The 18,886-nt window shown below is 53.1% G+C and overlaps 1 protein-coding gene across 2 annotated transcripts in view; it reads left to right on the plus strand.

Moving 5' to 3' along the window:
- The window catches only part of Sgsm1 (small G protein signaling modulator 1), a 75,502-nt gene that overhangs the window by 11,260 nt on the left and 45,356 nt on the right, over positions 1 to 18,886 (plus strand). For both annotated transcript variants that reach the window (XM_076864942.2, XM_076864951.2), the window contains exons 3-9: positions 7,372 to 7,447; positions 10,332 to 10,494; positions 12,764 to 12,916; positions 14,114 to 14,181; positions 14,441 to 14,586; positions 14,687 to 14,818; positions 17,085 to 17,209. In XM_076864942.2, coding sequence (XP_076721057.2) covers positions 7,372 to 7,447; positions 10,332 to 10,494; positions 12,764 to 12,916; positions 14,114 to 14,181; positions 14,441 to 14,586; positions 14,687 to 14,818; positions 17,085 to 17,209 — 863 coding nt within the window. The remainder of the gene's footprint in view (positions 1 to 7,371; positions 7,448 to 10,331; positions 10,495 to 12,763; positions 12,917 to 14,113; positions 14,182 to 14,440; positions 14,587 to 14,686; positions 14,819 to 17,084; positions 17,210 to 18,886) is intronic.

The raw sequence follows: 18,886 nt of genomic DNA on the forward strand, positions 1-18,886 counted from the left end.
TGCGGGACGGAGAGGACAGGATTCAGAGGGAAAGGAACACTGAGCCACCCATGGAAACAGCCAGGTTTGGCAGGTAGACACCGCCCCTTCCAGTCTGTGCCTTGAACTTCCCCAAATCCTCCCATCCTCACCACCACCACTGGCCCTGCTCCAGCCCCTCCCCGCCCCTCTCCCCTCCTCCCTGCCTTGCCCATAACAAGTGAAAAAACTCAAAGCTGACAGCCATTTCCACATAGTGCTTTTCCCTGCACCTTGTCCATCCATCTGTTCTTGACTCCAAGTTGTCTCTAGGGGAAGCACAAGGCCTCTCTGCTTTAGAGGTAGAAACACTGAGGCCCAGAGAAGTAATTTCTGCCTCTATTTCAGATCTTGAGCCAGCACCCCTCCAGGAAGCCCTCCTTGACCTCCCCGCTGCCCTGTCAGGTCTGGTTTCTTGGTCATTTGTTCCCATAGAACCAAGCTTTTTGCTGTAGGGAACTGGCCTTAGGCTGTCACTGTTTTCCATTCTCATGGTTCAGCTCATGTCTCTCTCACTGTGCGTTCAGGAGACACCAAAGAAACACAGTTAAGCATGGACAGCAGCAAAGAGCCTGCGACTCTCCAGGCCACCTTCAAAAGATGCTTTTACTAAAAGAGATCTCCTTTATAAATCTGAAATTTAGATTTATCTGAGCATCCCATAGTTTATCTGCAAGTCCTACCCCAAATCCAAAAGATTTGTTGTCTGATCCTTTGTAGAAAAACTCCAGCGACTCTGGTCTTAAACTTGTCAGTGTGATCGGCAGCAAAGAGAGCTTGGTGGGGCAGAGACCCAGGAGCATGGGCTGCTGGTGTTCGTGGGAGGTATATGATTGGAGTGGTCACCAACTTATTGAGTGCCTACTGCATGCTGTGGCTCCAGGTCTTCCTGGGAGAGATGGGTGTTAAACAGATAAGCCCAGAGATGTTTGAAGAGCATCAAGCCGTGAGCCCTAAAAGGAGCAAGCAGGGTACGAGGGGAGGTGGTGGGGAGGTGGCTCACGGGAGACCCTATTTTAGACAGGGTGATCAGGCAGCCCCTCCATGAAGGAGAAGTGTGGACCCCTGAATGAGGGGACGCTGCTGTCTGGGACGCCTATTACAAGCACTCGCGGTGTGCCTGGCCATGTTCTGAGTTGGGCAGGCCTTGCTCACAGAGCCTCCCAGAGCGTCCCTGTAAGGTGTGCAGGCAGCATTCCTACGTCACCACCAGGAAACTGAGGTCTGAGGTCACCCGAGAGCGGAGCTGGAGCTTGACCTGGCCTGCCTGGCAGCTCCTGAGGTCTCATTCCTGCTTGTGCCTCCCTTGACTTGGGCCAGCTGTGCGCTGGGCCCTGCTGAGCCCCTCTCCCTGTGTCTTCCGTCCGCCTCACAGCAGCCCTGTACCCTAGGGCCTGGCATCCCCATCTGGGGCTCAGATGAATAAACAGGACCCAGCTCAGCAGGGCAGGGAGGATGTGAACCTGGACGGGCATGAGGGTACCTGGACATGGGCAGGTGGCAGGTGTGAGGAACCCATGACTGGCCAGGTTTCCCGTCTGCCCTAACTCACTCCTGAGGTTAATTCTACTTTTATGCTGTTTAAATATTTGCAGGTGGTGGGAGGGCGGGATCTCAGCGTGGCCTCTGAATGGAGGCAGGTTGGAGTGGGAGGTGGTCAGAGGCTTGTGGTGAAGGGGTGGGGCAGTGCCCAGAGCAGGCCAGCTATGCCTGCTGGCCTGGGCCTGGAAGCTCAGGCAAGAGGGAGCCGCACTGAAGAGCTTCTCCACAGCTAGCTCTCACCTAGTGAGCACCTCACGTCAGCAGTGCGTGAGACACGGTTGTGCGTGAGCCCCGGAGTCCGTGTCTCCCCAAGCTCGTGTGTTTGTCGTGTGTAGTTTGTGGGGCCCATCCTGAGTGTCGGGCACTGTCTTGCTGATCTCAGTCCAGCCTTACATCCTCCCATAGGTCAGGCTGCTGCTACCACTTAACAGACTGTGAATGGAAACATGCCCCAAATCACACAGACAGAGAGTGGCTAAGGATCTGACCCCAGGCCAGTGACTCTGCATTCTGACACTTGTCCTGAATGCTAATGAGCTGGCTCCAAAAAGAGTGAGCTCCCCATCATTGGAGGAAGCAAGCAGCTGCTGGGGGGGCCTTGTAAGGAGTAAGATCTTCCTGACCACTCTGACCTTTGGTCTTCCTCTCTGGAAGAGGCTCACAGGATGTGGATGGCAGAGTCTGACCCAGGAAGCCTCACGTTGAGTCTCCTGACTTACAATTCAATGTTTCTTTTGGTCCCAAGTTGGGGAGACTGAAGGGTCCCTTTTCACAGGTTTCCAGCCATCTTGGGTTTCAAGATGATCCAGTATTGGATGGGGCTGGAGATGAAACTTCACAGAGACCTGGGTTCAAGCCCCAGCTGTGCCCTTTCCTGGCAGTGTGACCCTGGGAGTTGTGCATAAACCCTCTGAGACTTGATTAAACATCTTGTATTTCTTTTGATGCTGGGAATGGAACCCAGGGCCTCACTCATGCTGTATCGCTGAGCTGCCCCAGATGTGTGTACCTTTAAAATGAGGATAATTATTAGTACTCTTGTGAGGACTGAATAAAGCCCTTGGCACATAGTAGATGCTCAGTAAGCCTCCTCTCACTCTAAGCTGGAGGGGTAACAAAAGCATTTGTTCTAAATGGCCTTTACTTTCTGCTGTGGACAAGGTATCCATTAGGATGAGGCCCTTGATCTGCCTCCTGCCGCCTCTGTATAACCGTGTGTGGGTTATCTTTTAAGATCTGTGCCTTAGTTTCCCCACCTGTAAAGTGGAATCATTTGGAAATAACCTCATTAGAACTGTGCTTACAAACAGTCCCTGGCACAGAGTGAGTGCTCGGAAATAATGAGTGCTGAGCACTGCCATCATAAAGCCCCCACTGTGTGCAAGCCCTTCCTGCTGTTTCACACAGTACATCTCAGGTAATGTCCCTGCTGCTCTTCGCAGAGGAGCCCCTGAGGTGCCAGCAGGGCATGACCGGCTACACTCATGCAGCACTGGGGCAGGTCCGGGTGGCACCACCCCCTCCTCTGCACTCCCTGAGGGCGGCCTGGATCCTGGATTCCTGAGGCAGAGCCTAGAAAAGCATGCTGGTCGTGCTGAGCCAGGGGGCCGCACTAACCAGGGGAGCTTGCTGCCGTCACTGCCCCAGCCCACCCCTGTGGGGGAGAAAGAGTTGAGCTAGATTCTGGATCTTCCTCCCCCAGGGCTGGGGCCCCTGCCTGCCCACACTCTGGTCCGTCCCAGGTGGTTTCCTCCCCTTGGGGTGGACAGCAGCCTCTTTCTGATGCATGGAGAGAGTCTCACAGCCACCTTCTATGCTGGACATCTGTCTCCAGCTCTAGTCACCAGCCTTTTTAATTTCCTCTCCTGGCCTCCGGCTGCCTGCGGTTATTAACTTCCGCTGAGATCCTGATAGCTAGGCTTTGGAGGTGGGAGGTCCTCACCTGCACACGCCCCTGGTGCTGGCTCCCCACCTCCATTTGTCACCCTGCCCTGGATCCGTGCCCAGGTGAGAGGCTTGGGGCCAGACAGCCCTGGGCTCCTCCCTACCATGTGACCCAGGGGAGGACTTAACCTCTCTTGAGTTCCAAGATCCACAGCTGGAAGCAGACGGTCTTCTCCACTCTGCAGGCTCAGACTTGACAGGGTTTGTGCATAGAGTCACGATGTAGTAGGAATCAGATGGTCCCCCAAGCTCAGCCATGACGGCAGGCAGCTTTAACAGGGGGACTGTGGACTCTGGTGGGAAGGAGGCTGGGAATCTGCAAAGCAGAAGGTAGTACCCCGTGGCTAGTAACAGCAGGGAGCCAGGGATCATCACCACCCTTAGGGTTGGAAGGGGCTGGAGGGAGAAGTGACCAGAAGGTGACAGTGTGGGGAGGGTCCTGCAAGAGTCCTGGCTGCTGAATTTCTTCCTTCCCCAGGGAAGCTGGAGACAGCTCCTTGTTCCAGAGTCACCCTCTTCCTTTCCCCTTCCTCCTCCACATTCCCTTTCCTTCCTCTTCCTCTTCCCCTCCAGTTCTCTAATCCAATTTGGGAATCTCTCAGAATCACCTGGAAGGCTTGAGAAATGCCCCACATTTTCCAGCTCAGTAGTTCTTGGGCGGGACCCAGGAATTTGCATTTCTAACTTGGTCCAGGGGAGGCGGGTGCAGCAGGACCAGGAGTGGGACATCTGCTGGGTACCCCCAGGACTCAGTGGACTAGGAGCCCCTCGGGGGCAGGACCCTCTGATTCCATCCCTGTAGCTCCATACCCGAAGGCTGGCGAGAGGGCCCAGCCTCCACCTCCTGCCCAGGTGAATTCAGAGGCGGTTGCACTTCCATTCGCAGCATTTGCACCTGCCCTGTGTTCACCCCTGTTCTGACCGTCCACGCCGCAGCATGGCAGTCCCGGTTGAGGGGGGCTCATGTGCAGGGGGTTCATGAGGCGCACTCTTGGGATCGACGGCAGGGAAGAAAGTCAGCAAATGGGAGTGGGCAGGGACAGTGGACCGTGATGCCATCTCAGTGGAAGCCCTGATGTCCCTCTGAGGGAGCTGGGACTGCCTGTCCAGCTGTCCTGAGGTGGGAGAAGGTGCCCCCATCAGTGGTTGGATGTGGCCACGCTGGGAAGGAGTGAGACTGGGAGGAGGCTCTGTGCACCTCAGGGCACCCCTGACCTTCAAGACTGCAGCCGAGGGTCTCCAGTGGGTGGCTCAACCATGGGGATGAGGATGTGATGATAACAATGACGCTGAGGGCAGACATGCCACAGAACACGCCATTTAACAAACAGATGTATTCCGTGTTGGTTCTGGAGGCAGAAATCCCAGATCGAGCTGTCTGGTCGGTTCCTGCTGCGATCTGTGACCTGGGTCTGCTCTGGCCCCGCTCTTTAGCATGGAGAAGGCCGCCTCCTCCCTGTGTCCGCACATGGTCTTCCCGGGGTGGGTGTCTGTGTCCTGGTGCCCTCTTCTTGTGAGGACACCAGTCATTTCAGATTAAGTCCACCCTGATGACCTCATTTTACCTCAGGCACCTCGGTGAAGGTCTCATCTTCTGGGCGGCCGATTCTGAGCTACCAGGAGTTAAGAGTATTTCAATATATGAATTTGGGGTTCGGGAGAAAGACTCAACTCAGCCCATCAGAGTGGGAGAGGTGACATTGCAGGATCAGATTCCCAGGGTTGGGAGAGGAGTGACAGGAAAGGAAGGGCAGGAGGTGGCATCCTGGAAAGTGGGAGTCGGGCAGGTCTTTGAAGCCTGAATGGTAAGGGGCAGCCCGAGGCCACTGACTGGATGGTGACAGCAAGGACTTTCCCCGCCTGGCCCCTCCCTTCCTCCCTGAGCTCCCTGAATGAGAGCTGAGGATTTGGCTTCTTTCTGGGGACGTGGACAGATGGGGCCTGGTGCTCTCTGCAGCCACCATAAGGGAGGACACAGGTGGGCGGCAGGGCCTGCCTCAGAGACACTCCAGTGAGTTACAGGCAGATGGCGGCTTCTGGAGAACAGGAGGACGTTGGCAGGAGAGCGACAACCTGCCTAAGAAGGGTCAGCCATGGAAAGGGCTGGAGTGTGCGCCTTTGGGCGGGAGCCATGTTAGCAGGGGTCCCCAGAGACAGCCGCCTAGGCTGGAGGCTGGGCCAGGGTGCAGAGTGGGCCGGCCTGGCAGAGGCACACATTCACCATTTATTGAGTACCTACTGTGCGCCAGAACTCGGGGTGCAGGTTGCCATAGTGCTAAAGCTGGGAGTCTCAGAGTGCTTGTTCTCATGGGGTTCAGAACCTGGCAGGGGAGCTAGGTGCAGACCAGAGCACTGCAAATCTGATCAGTGTTGGGAACACCAGCAAGGGAATTTAATGTCCTGAAGGATGACACTCCAGCCAGGGCCAGAAAAAACGGTAACAGGAAGCAGGTGAGGCTCCAGGCAGAGGTGACATTTGTCACAGGCTCATTATGTGCCAGGCTCTGCACTTAGGACCTGATGTTCCCTACCTTGTTCAGAGAGGTGATGTGATTTGCCTGAGGGGACACAGCTAGTCGCTGCAAGGACCAGGATATGGCAGCTGGAAATGGAAAGATCTTTTTAAGTCTGGATTCCAGCTCTGCCTTTTCCTGGCTCTGTGACACTGGCTGGGCCACTTCACCTCCCTGAGCCTCGGTTTTCCCATCTGTAAAACAAGACCCGCTCCCCAGGGTCTTGGTAGGTTTTCACACTTAGAAATGCTGCAGGCAAAACCCAGCCTGAGCTCTCTGAGCTGGAGGTCGGGAGCTGTTCCCGGGGCTGGTGCTGACAGGATGGAGGGGTGGTCCAGCGGCCAGCTCTGAGTGGGCCTTGTTCCTCCGTAGCACACAGCCAGGGCTGCTGTGAGCTCTGCCCTCGTCCCAGGAGACATCCAGATGTAAGGGAGAGTGGGCAGTGAGGCCTGCACTGCCCTCAGCAGGCGCCTGGATGTGCTGCGCGCAGAGGCCACGGGAAGGGACCTGGGTGATGCTGGACTTTTCCCCTCCTCCCTGACCCCACAGCCCAGTGATTCAGAGCTGGGCAGGCCTTGTGGTCTTCTTTTGACACCTTCCATCTCAAGGTGGGTATGTGGATCCAGAGAGGACAGGGCTTTGCTCAAGTCCCATAGTGACTAGAGCAGCTCGGGGTCTAGATCCAGTGAAGCCACCAGAGGGCGAACGACATGAGCAGAGGCTTGTCTGCCCTTTCCCACTGCCCCCTGTGCTTGGCACATTGGGGACCTCAGGTAACATTTGTTGAGCGAGCAGGTGTAGTGAGAAAGCCCACAGCCTGGGGCGTGGGGCCCGAGGTGGACTTCTGTCCTCTCTCTGGCCAGCTTCATCTCCCTGGGCAATTGCTTCCCCTGTGGAGCCTCCGTTTCCCACAGTGAGTTCACAAACCCATGTGGGAGGTGCCCAAGCAGAGATTCGAACCCAGGTCTACTGGATGCCAGGGCTAAACGTCCACGCCACCCCTCCTGGTTCATTTGCCCACCTGACTCATCCAAACACCCACTCGTTGAGATCTTTACTGAGCACCTACTATGTTCTGGTTATACTGCAGTAAAAACAGGAGAGGAGGTGTCTGCTCTCCTAGAGCTTATGTTCTGGAGGGGGTGGGGTGCAGACAGTAAGCCCATAGAGAGAAAGAACAGGAAGGGCAATGAGTACTGTGAAGGGCCCGTGGTAAGGGCCAGGATATGGGCTGCTGTGGTCAGGGAAGGAGAGGACATTTGGTGTGACATCTGACCTGGAAAGGCTCCGGGGAGCAGCACAGCCCTCTGGGGAGCTGCTCTGGTGGCACAGGTCTCTTCCGTCTGCCTTGCAGGTGAAGCAGATCATGGAAGAGGCCGTCACGCGCAAGTTTGTCCACGAAGACAGCAGCCACATCATCTCCTTCTGCGGTGAGTCGGTGGCCGCCCGCGGCCTTTCCTGGGAGCTGCCTCTGGAAAGGCGTCTTCCAGCCAGAATCGCGCATCATGATTTGCATTGTGACTCCCAAGTTAATTTTGGATATTGAAGGGATTCAGTTGGAGAACCTGGAAATGCAGAATAGTGACAGAGGCAGTTGACAGTGACTTCCACACCCCCCTGGAGAGGTGGCTGAAGCTCTTCACGTGGGCACCACTCACATGCCTAGCCGTTGTGTCCTGGCCCCTGAGCAGCGACCTCCGTGCTGGTTCCCTACTCTGCCGTCAGCTGGCGAGGTACAAGAACAGGGTGGCTGGGGACTTTCTAAAGACAGAGAGTGAAGAGCCGCTGACACCTCCCGAGGGACTATGGCCAGCTGGCTCAGCAAAGGCACAGGCCTGATGCTCGGAGCGTGACTCAGACATCTCTGCTAAACCCGCTCTGCTCGCCAGGTTCCAGGATAATGGCACTGCCAGGTGCTGCTGTGCTTTGACGATGGCTAGAGACAGGGCTTAGGGTGAGTCTGAAGTCAGCACTCAGCTCTCGGTCAGTGTGCACACCCAGGGTGATTCTCGTCCTTCCTGGGAACTTTGTCTTCAATAACGGCAGTGTCTCCTGTGAAGGCTTGCCGCAGTCCCCCTCCCTATGACTTCGGCCCCAGGAAGAGCCTGAGCAAGGGCACCCGCCAGCCCACCAGCTCCATGTGCATGGCTGGGACACCACGCAGGGGCTCACAATATGCTGAGCATGTGCGTGACCTGGGGGACCAGAGCCTCAGTTCACCTGCTTTTCACCTAGACAGACCTGTGTCTGCCTCTTGCTGGGTGACTTTGGGCAGGAATCAGGGATTGAACTCTGGGGCCCTCGACCACTGAGCCACATCCCAGACCTGTTCTGTGTTTTATTTAGAGACAGGGTCTCACTGAGTTGCTTAGCACCTCACATTTGCTGAGGCTGGTTTTGAACTTGCCATCCTCCTGCCTCAGCCTCCCGAGTCACTGGGATGGCAGGTGTGGGCCACTGCCACCCAGAAAGTCTTATTTTTTAAGTGGAATGTGTTTATTTAAATATACACACATTTATACACACTCAGGTACTTATAGGTGTATATATAAATATATGTATTTTCATATATGTGTATATGAGTACATATGAATAAGTACATATGTATATGAGAATATTATATATCTATGTTTATTTAAAACATTAATATTTTGTTATATTTTTATTTATTTATTTTATTATTTATTTTATTTTATTTATTTAATATTTTGTTATATTTTTATTTTCTCCTGGACTTTTTTATTTGCAAATAAAAAGCATACATGTCCACGTCAAGACTTGCTAACATATCTATCAGTTAAGGCCTTAGAGAAGGAGAACGTGATAAGAAGCATAGTCATAGTTCCCTAACTCTGACCACAGTTTCTGTATGAGAGAAATCAGATGGCAGCAACGGAGGCTTGAAGGACCCATTGAGGTTTCTTTTATCTATTCTCCTTAGAAGCTTCTGTCAGAAAGGATCCAACACTATATACAGAGCCTGAAGGTGATCAACTTATTTCAGTATAAACAAAGTGGAAAGTTTTATACGTACAAGTTAAAATTAAGATCGTAAAAAACGGTTTCACCCAAAATACTTTAAATGCATGAGCAGAGTGGGTGGTGTGATTTGGACATTCATTCAAACAAGTACTTGCCAACTCAGAGACAAGCCACTGACCCAAAGCCTCTTCCTGTCTCTCTTTGCTCTTGACCTTGACCGAGCCATCCACCTTGCGTGGCTCACTAGGGCTCTTCGTGGGTTTTGTCTCAAGAGTTAAGTGAGGTAAACCTTAATAGTCATCTGACACCCAGCAGGTGCCCAATAAGGAGTAGCTGCTGTTATATACTCACTTTTTCAGTAAGCATTAATGATGTACCTGTTGTATACTGGCTTGAGGAGAAGGTGAGAAGATGGAGGGCTCCCAGAAGTACCAGAGGCCATCAGAATGGCCTGCACAGGACCAGTTTCTCAGAATGACTCCCTTCAGCCCAGAGAGGGAAAGTGGTTTGCCTGAGGTCACACAGTGAGTTAATGGTAGAGACCAGGCTATATATAACCCAGGTGTCCTGTTCTGAGGAGAGCTGGGAAGGACTTCCAGGGAAAATGGAAGTGAGAAGATTGCTATGAAATCCTCAAAAGAGTTTCAGGTACAGCATACCTCGAACTCAGACTGGGTTTGAATCCTGACTCTATCACTCATTTTCTGGGTGGCCTTGAGCCATTCAGTTCACCTCTCTGATCCTCAGTGTCCACATCTGAGGAGTGAGGATAGTTTTCCTTTCTTCCCTGGCCTGGCAGAGAATAAAGGAGACCCATATGTGTTAGCTGCGCTACAGACACAGTGTCGATGATGATGATATCAATATTGATATTCCGTGGCCAGGTAGAGCTCAGTAGTCCCATGGTCCATCTCTCCCTCTCTGACAGCACTATAGCTAACATTCATAAAGCACCCACTATATGCCTGGCTCTGCTGAGTACTCCCATGCATTCTCTCCTCTCGTAACAGCAGCTCTGAGGCCAATGCTCACACTACTGCCCTTTCCAGGTGAGGAAGCCGAGACACCGAGGGGGTCATTGCCCAGTCACACAGCTGGCTAGTGACCAGCAGAGGACCTGAGTAGAGGTGGTCCAGCCTTGAGCCACGACTGTGGGTCACCCACTAAGCTCTCTTGCTTCATTAGAGGGGGAAGCCGGCTGGGGTGCAGGGCAGCCGGAGGCAGGTGATGCTGGGAACTGGCTGTCCAAGGAGCCCGTGTCTGACTGAAGCTCTGAGCCTTGCTGGGAACATGGCAGGAGAGTCAGTGCTGCTGACCGCCATGTCCCCACAGCTGCGGTGGAGGCCTGCATCCTGCACGGGCTGCGGCGGCGGGCAGCTGGCTTCCTGCGCAGCAACAAGATCGCGGCTCTCTTCATGAAGGTGGGCAAGAGCTTTCCGCCGGCTGAGGAGCTGAGCCACAAAGTCCAGGACCTGGAGCAGCTGATCGAGAGCACGTGAGTGGGGGACCAGGCTGGTCAGTCCTCTGGAGAGTGACCCCCAGGCCCTGCAGGAATCCACAGCGCCTGGCACTCTTTCTGCTCCTCAGACCTGCCAGCCTCTTTCCACCTCAGGACCTTGGCACATGCTATACCTCCAGCAGGCTCCCCAACTTGGTCTTCCATGGCTCTTTTTTGTCATCATTCAGAATTCCCCAGCTCAGTCACTGCCAGCCCTCACCCCATCTTCTACTTCATATCACCTGGTTACTTCCTTCCCATTTGTTCCTGCCATTGGGAATTAGCTATTTCTTGTTTAATTGTGAACTTGATTGTCATCTCTGCATGAGAAACGGCAGCTACATGTATGCCACCCTATTGTGTCCCCAGCATCTGGGGCAGTGTCTAGCACCTGGAACATGCCCAGGAAACAGTTGGTGCTGGGCCACATCCTGTTCTCAATGCAAAGTTTCATATTATCAACATGCTCTCATCTGCAAGGGGCAGCTGCTGGAGCCACTGGGTAAAACCCTCTTTGAGGCATCCATTGAAGCGGGAGGGGTGTCACTCACCTGTCATGGTGACTGGTTAATGAGCTGGGGAGGTTTATGGACTGACTGTGTCACATGGTCCCTGTTGCCATAATCACCTCCTCAAGTCCTGAATGCACAGCCAAACCCCCAGCTTGGGGCCTGGTTAGGGGTGGCAAATAGGTTTTCGCTCCAGTTGTGCCTGTGGCTCCCAGAGACTGCAATGAAGGACTCTGAAGCTGTGGTTGGGCATCCTGGGAAAATGTGTGTGGATTGATTGGCCGTGTCTGTCACATGCAAGGGAAGGGAAGGGGAGAGATAAACATACTCTGTGTTTGTCAGTTCTCTGTTACTGTGACAAAATCCCTCTCATAATTAACTTAAAAAGAGGAAAGGTTAACTTTGGCTAGCAGTTTGAGAGGGTGTTTTTGATGATCAGTGGGCCCCATTACTGGGCCTATGGTGTGGTAGTGTTCACTTTATGGCCAGAATGCAAAAAAAAAAAAATTAAAGGAGGAAGGAAGAGAACCACATCTCACCGGGCCGCTTGAGGGCACTCCCTAATAACCTAAAACCTTCCGCCAGGCCCTCCCACTAAAGGTTCCACCTCCTCCCAGTAGCCCCAGGCTGATGGGGAAGGCTTTGACACGTGGACCTTTGGGGGACGTTTCAGATCCAAACTCCAGCGTGCCCTAAGGTTGCCATCTCTGTGTAGGCTGGTCACTGCACTCCACTGAGGGAGAAACGGCCCCGCTTTTGCTCTTGCCCTTCAGGCCCTGCCTGTCCAGGGCTGCTCCATAACTGAATGGTGGGCAGACCTCAGGACTGGGCTTTGCCAGCTCCGTTTGGAATGACTTCTTAGCCACCTTTAGGTTCCCTCCAGCTCACCTGCTGAATTCCTGGCTGACTACAGATAACAGGGCCTTCCACCGTGTGGGTCTGACTTCCCAGGGAGGGATCGGACCTGCCCTTGCCGGGCCGTAAGGGACAGCCATCCATTCGCTTGTGCAGTCACTCATTCATGAACACAATTACTGAGCATCCTCCTGTATACCAGACACTGTGCTGGGCCCTGGAGGTACAGACACAAGGGGGCCTGTGCTTGCCACATGCTTAGTCCATATTTTTAAGATGACAGAACGGAGGGGCACACAGAAAATGGAACATCTTAGGGGGCAGAGATCAGCTTTGTCTGGTTCCAGAGGGCTTCCTGTAGGAGATGGCCTTGCTGAGATCCAAAGGGTGAGAAGGGATCAGCCCAGGAATGGGGACAGGAGGGAAAACAGGAAGTGGCATCAGCATGTGGAAAGTTCTAGAGAGCCTGGCAGCCTCAGGAGTCTTCTCGTGCTCTGTGTCAGGAGTGAGCAGGTAGAGTAAGGGGCTGCTGGAGAGGTGGGGGCAGGTCATGGAGCACCCTTCCAGTCATAGGGAAGACCTTCCTTTGCAGGGGCACTGGGGAGCCACTGAAGGATCTGTAGTCCAGGGCTCTTGGTCAGCATGTCATTCCAGGAGAGAGGGAAGGAGCCAGGGAGAGAGGGAGGTGTGTCAAGAGCATCTGAATCCCTCTGTTGAACCACGTCTGCACACTCACTGGGGATTATTACTTTTTCAACACTTGACCCAGATGATTGGAGCAACGTGGGCTCCTGTTTAGCTGTCCTTCCTTCATTTTCTAGCAAGAATGAGCATTTTCCTGTTTGCATATTGGTCCTGTGGATTTCATTTTTTGTTTCTGTTCTTTCTTGTTGGTCTTGAAGGCGAAACCAGATCCAGGGCCTCCAGGAAAATGCTCGAAAGCTGCCCAAGCTGCCCAACCTGTCCCCACTCGCCATCAAGCATCTGTGGATCCGCACCGCCTTGTTTGAGAAGGTCCTGGATAAGATTGTGCATTACCTTGTGGAAAACAGCAGGTGAGGGGGAAGGCCAGATGCCCGGTGTGCTCTGCCTCCACCTGCTGCCTGTCCTGGGAATTGCACCCTCGTGTCTTTCTTTGTCCCATTGACAATGTGAGTAGGTCTGAAAGTGATTTTAAACAGGCCTCCTAGATGTTCCACCCTGAGCCAGGCTAGCTTAAAAAAATGAGAGGATTTGGGTATTTAAGATCATAGGCTTCTGACTTAGGGCAGGGTGAAGGGATCCTGGGTTTCTTCCTTCTCCTGTAGAAGATCCACTTGTGGCCTTAAGGGGCGGGGGGCAGGAGAGAATAACCTGTGCAGGTGTGTTCTGTTCCTATTTCCATCTTACCGCAGAGGACTCTGAAGCTTAGAGAGGGCATTCACTTGCCTAGGGAGCCACGGCAAGTAGGCAAGTGTCTGAGCGGGGCTCCCATGCAATCTGTCTGACCCCACACCCGTGTCCTCCACTCCCTGCTGGGTGACAGCAAGGGCAAAGCCAACTGGATGTAGCCCAAGCCTGCTCAGCCCTGCAGATGCAGTGACCTGACATGTGTCACCTCCAGCAAGTCATTTACCCTCTCTGAATCCAGCATCCCTGGGAGGCTCCTTCCAAACTTTGAATTCTGTTGGTCTGGGGGTCGCATGAGTTTTCAAGGATTTAGAAACCATGACACCATCGTAAGTCACACAAACAAACAAATGCAGAAGCATTCAGCCTGATCCTTGTCTGGATGACGTCCCATAGTACCTTGCAGAGCCAGGTTTCAGGGGACTTTTCTGAGCGTCTCAGGCCGGCGTTCCCAGCATGAGGTGTCGGGGCAGGAAGGCCTGTTAGCACAGCATTGGGAGCACAGTGCAGGTAAGAGGCCTTTTATTGTCTCAGAGAGAGAAGGGCAGACATAGCTGAGCCTCTTAGGACCTCCTGTCTTCAGCAGAAGTCCTGGTGGAATCATCCAGCCTGCCACTCATTACTCCTGTGGCTCAAGGGCCCCATGTGTTCAGGTGGACACCAAACTCCACGCTGATACTGTTCATCTCATTTCTCTCAAAAGTCCTCCAGCAGCCCTGTGATATATACCGTGATTGTCCCCATTTGACACATGGGCAGCCAAAGCTCTGGCAGTAAGAGGGTAGTGGGGCATTGAACCTGCTTGTCAGCCATGTGTTCTCTGCTGGCCTCCATCCAAACCCACGTGTCCTTTCCTCTTCTAGTAAATACTATGAGAAGGAAGCTCTCCTGGTAGACCCCGTGGACGGCCCCATCCTTGCATCCCTGTTGGGTAAGTGGTCTGGTGCTCTGACTTCCGTGTGGTCCTGGGCCTCAGGGGTGCCTCCTGAGGGCCCCTGGCTCCTCTCCAGCCTCCTCCATCCAAACTGCTCACTGCCTCCTGCTCCCAAGGCCTCCTCTGGCCTCTTGCAGGACTCTGGGGCTTCCAGGCTGGCTGGAGGGGAGGGGTGGTGGAACGAGTGGCCCCTCCTGCAGGAGTTGGGAGGGTAGGCTCTCTGGGGCTGCAGTTCCCAGCCCCCTGTGCTCTGCAGTGGGGCCCTGTGCCTTGGAGTACACCAAGATGAAGACCGCGGACCACTTCTGGACCGACCCCTCCGCCGACGAGCTGGTGCAGAGGCACCGCATCCATAGCTCGCACCTGCGGCAGGACTCACCCAGCAAGCGGCCAGCTCTCTGTGTGAGTGCTGTGGGCGGCGGGGCTGTGGGAGGGCCTTGGGCCAGGGGACAGGGTAGAGGTCATTCCAGGGCCACCTGTCTGTCTCCTGTCATACTACCAGATCCAGAAGAGGCATTCGAGCGGAAGCATGGACGACCGGCCGTCCCTGTCTGCCCGTGACTATGTGGAGTCCCTGCACCAGAACTCCAGAGCCACCCTGCTCTACGGCAAGAACAATGTTCTGGTTCAGCCGGTGAGTGTCCACCGTGGGCCCAGATCTTGCTCCTAGTTATGGAGGAGGCTTTCCCTCTGGCTCTGGGTTGTTCGTCTGTTTATTCATCCATCCATCCATCTGTCCACCCATCCTCACCGGATCTCTAGCCTGCTGTCCAGCCAGTCAGCTCTCTTCCATTCTCTCTGGGCCGCCTTCTGTCCAAGCGTCCACCACCATTTGTCCATCCGTCTGTTTATATTTTTACCCACCCACCCATCTATCTAACCACCTTTGCACCCACCCATTCACCTGTCCTAATACTGAGGCCTGTACAGGTGAATTAGGGGACAGAATCATGATTTGAATTCATGCCAACGGGTGCCACTCATCAGTCACCTTCTATGCCCCAGAGACTGGCCAGGCTCCAGGGGTGCAGGGACAGTGGGGCACATGCAGCCCCTGCCCTAGTGCAGTGTCTCCTTTGGCTGTCCCCTCTCCAGGGCCATTGAGTCACAGGGTCAGCATAGTGTCTGGGCTCTGCTGGGAGGAAGCTTTGTGAACCATCAGCCACCCCAGATGTGTGGGTGCAGTTTCAGTCAATCACTGGGTAACCCTAGGCAACTCCTCATCTTAGCCACAGTATCTGCTCTCTGTGGCCACAAACCTTGTTTGCTCAAGTCTAAGAAGCCATGATTTTAAGATGTGCCTTTTTTTCTAAAATGCTATTTAAATTACACATGGGACTTTTTCACTACACAATTTCACCTTACCCATTTGAATCAGGTCTTTGAGACGTAACCAGATATAGGGTTTTTTGCTTGTCTTTTAATCATACATTGCTCTTTCATACAACAAGAGAAAATGTAATTGAAATACATTAGCTAAGATGTTCCTAAAGCCTCTGCTGTCCAGAGTTTAATCTTCTGTATCACTTTGGCTAAGAATCATTAATGCCCTAGTTTTTCCACATGCTTCTGTGTTCCACTATTACCCGTGGGCCAAATGTGGTCTTCCACCTGTTTTTATAAATAGAGTTTTATTGAGACCCAGCCATGACCATTAGTTTGTGTGTTATCTAGCACAGCTTTCAGGCTATGGTGGCAGAGTTAGGTTGTAGCCGAGCCTGTATGGCTCACAAAGCCAAATGTTTCTTTACACAAAAAATGTGGTGCCTCCTGACCCACAAGCCCAGAAAGTGCAGCATTTCTTCAGGAATATGCATTCTCATCTCTGAGATGGGTCTGACGTCCTGTGAAGCACTCACTTGCTGTTTTACAAGGGCATCTGGATTCACAGGCTTCCCTGCAGGATGAATAACGTGCTTGCTTTGCCAATATCACGTTAGTAGTCTGCGGCTCTGTTCCAGCCTCTCTGTGTCACAGTAACTTTTTTCAATTCAAAGCTGAATCACAGGCTAATCTCTCTGAAGGCGTTTAAAATAGCACCTGTCCTGCTCATACAAAATAATAGCCATGCACAAAACTCAACTGAAGCGAGGACAGGCTGAACAGCTCTGACTGAGTTTGCGTGAGTTCAGGCAGTCACCTCTGCGTCACGGTGTGAGTTCTCATCAAGGGTAAGACATGTCCCCATTTAGGGAGGTTAAAATGTGAAAGGAACAGAATGTGCATCTTGGGATTGATGGAAGGCTGCGGTGGTGCTCCTCCATGGGGCACAGGGCTCAGCGGAGCCTGTGTGTGAGGACTGAGACGTGCTCCCTAGGCTCAGTAAACTGCACTTGGTGCTCAGTAAACGGTGCTGGGTCTCTGCCTGTCATTGAGGTGGATTGGGTGCAAGGACTGCCTCCTTCATGTCTGAGGGATGTTGACATATCCCTCCTACTTGGCATAAATAAAGCAGATGAGAAGTCCTATGGGGAGTTAGGAAGGTGGAGGATCTGACCGCTGGGCCAGAGCATGCTGGGGACACTGAAGGAGCAGGTTGTTGGGGAATGGGCCACAAAACTCAGCTGCCACCTCTGCCTCCCTTAAGATTGGCCCAGATAAATGCCATTTTGAAAATGGTGATGGGACAGAGGGACAGATTCCCCTTCCTAGTTCTAAAGACCCCTAGGCCTGAGAGGGAGAGTGTGATGGTGGGTGGCTTTCACAGCTGTACTTGGTAGTACTGCCCCACCCACAGGTTGGCTGCAGACAGCTTTGCTGAGCACGGCCACCCAAAGAGGCTCAGGAGGACTTCAGCTTCTCAGATAACCTGCTCTGCACCCCAGAGTCTAACGGGTCAGGGCCTTCAGCCATATGTACTCAAACACCATGACCAGTCCTAAACCCTTGTCTCTCTGCAGAGGGACGACATGGAGGCTGTACCTGGGTACCTGTCCCTGCACCAGACAGCTGACATTATGACCTTGAAGTGGACACCCAACCAACTGATGAACGGGTCCATGGGGGACCTGGACTATGAGAAGAGGTAGGTTGCTGGGTCCTCGCTGCACCCCGAGTCCATCTCCTCTCCTGGGCACCACCTGGGAGCGGAGATGCGCACCCTGCCCTGTCTGCCCCTCCGCCTGGTTGTTATGGTGACCTAGCCCAGCCTCCCTGCAACTGTGGCCTTAGGGGCAACTCAGAGACTCAGGAAGATGAAGAAACCAAGGGAAGAGTGTTGGGGGTGGGGTAGCCTTTGGCTTGAACACCACTCAGAGAGGTAACTCTACAAAGACCACGGAGCCTGCAAATGCAGGATAGTGGCCAGCCTCGGCCCACCCTTCCCATCACGTCCTAACAGGGGACAGGCATTGTTACTGGGTTTCTGGTCCCTAGAGCTGTCTCTTCTTTGGTACCCACGATATATGCAACTCTGCAGTGGCTTTGGAGTCATACTGGGAAGAACCATCAGACTGGGGCTCCCTCCTGCAATACCTGTGTTCTAGCCAAACCAGGGACAGCTTCAGGGAGAACAGAGGACAGGCATGGGGCTGAGGTGGCCCACCTGTCATTCCAGCTGCTGATGGGGAGAAGCAGCGATTGGGCTGTTCTGAATCCACATCAAATTCTCTCTTTCTTTAAGAATTTAAGCTTAATTTTTTTTTAATTTTTTTTTTTATGTGGCACTGAGGATCAAACCCAGTGCCTCACCCATGCTAGACAAGCACTCTGCCACTGAGCCACAACCCCAGCCCCCAGATCCTATTTTTTCTTTTGCATTTTCTTAAAAAACATTTTTACAGTCAAGAATTTTTAACATTAAAAATAGTCATCGAACAGGTTCCCATGCCCCAGCCCTCTTGGCCGTTAACCATCCCCTACCTGGACATGTTTGAGAAGCTTGCAGATGACCTGTGATTTCATATGCATTTTAAAATGTAGTGTTAAAAAAAATAATGACTCATTTCAAGAAACATGGCCAAAACACTATTATTGTGTTTTACTTAATATGAAGCTCAGTGGGGTCCATATTAGATCTTGGGATGATTCACAGCATTTTCTCAGCTGTTCACTTCCTGCTCAGAGGTGGTCAGTGAGAGGTACCAGTGGTCCCAGGCTGGGCTGGGTAACTCTGTCTCTGCCAGACCGTGGGGTTTCCAATGAAGAGGCCCTCGCCGAAGAACAGTGGAGGGCTGAGGAGAGGCCCTTGGCCTGGAACTCGCCTCTTCATCATGAACCTTGGAACTGGGCTTTTCCTGGCCTCCCAGCGAGAGTGGCTCACCCCTGCCCTAACTCTCCCTCCTAGCATTTGCCAGATGGTAGTCTCATGATCAGCTGTGCACACTCCTCTCTCTCCTGCCTCACCCTGACTTCAGTTTCCTTGGAGACCAAGATCCTGCCGTGCTCACAGCTGATTCCTGATGCCCACTGCAGATTGTAGCACATAGTAGGAGCTCAGACAACCTACTTGTTACATATTTACTGAGCACCCTCCCTGCTAGCGACTGTTCTAGACACAAGGCACTAGCAAGTCAATCAAAGGAAAGCAAAGTCCTTACCTTCTTAGAGCTCAAATTATGCTGGGGAAGAAAAGAAATAACCAAGTACACAAGGTCCTTGACCAGCCCTCACCTTGCTGAGTGACCCAGAGTATGTCACTCCACCTCTCTGAGCCTTAGTTTCCCCTTCCTCTTCAGTGAGGGAGTTGGACAAGATGGTCTCC

This window comes from Callospermophilus lateralis, chromosome 1 (genome assembly GCF_048772815.1).
Source record: "Callospermophilus lateralis isolate mCalLat2 chromosome 1, mCalLat2.hap1, whole genome shotgun sequence".
Taxonomy (NCBI): Eukaryota; Metazoa; Chordata; class Mammalia; order Rodentia; family Sciuridae; genus Callospermophilus; species Callospermophilus lateralis.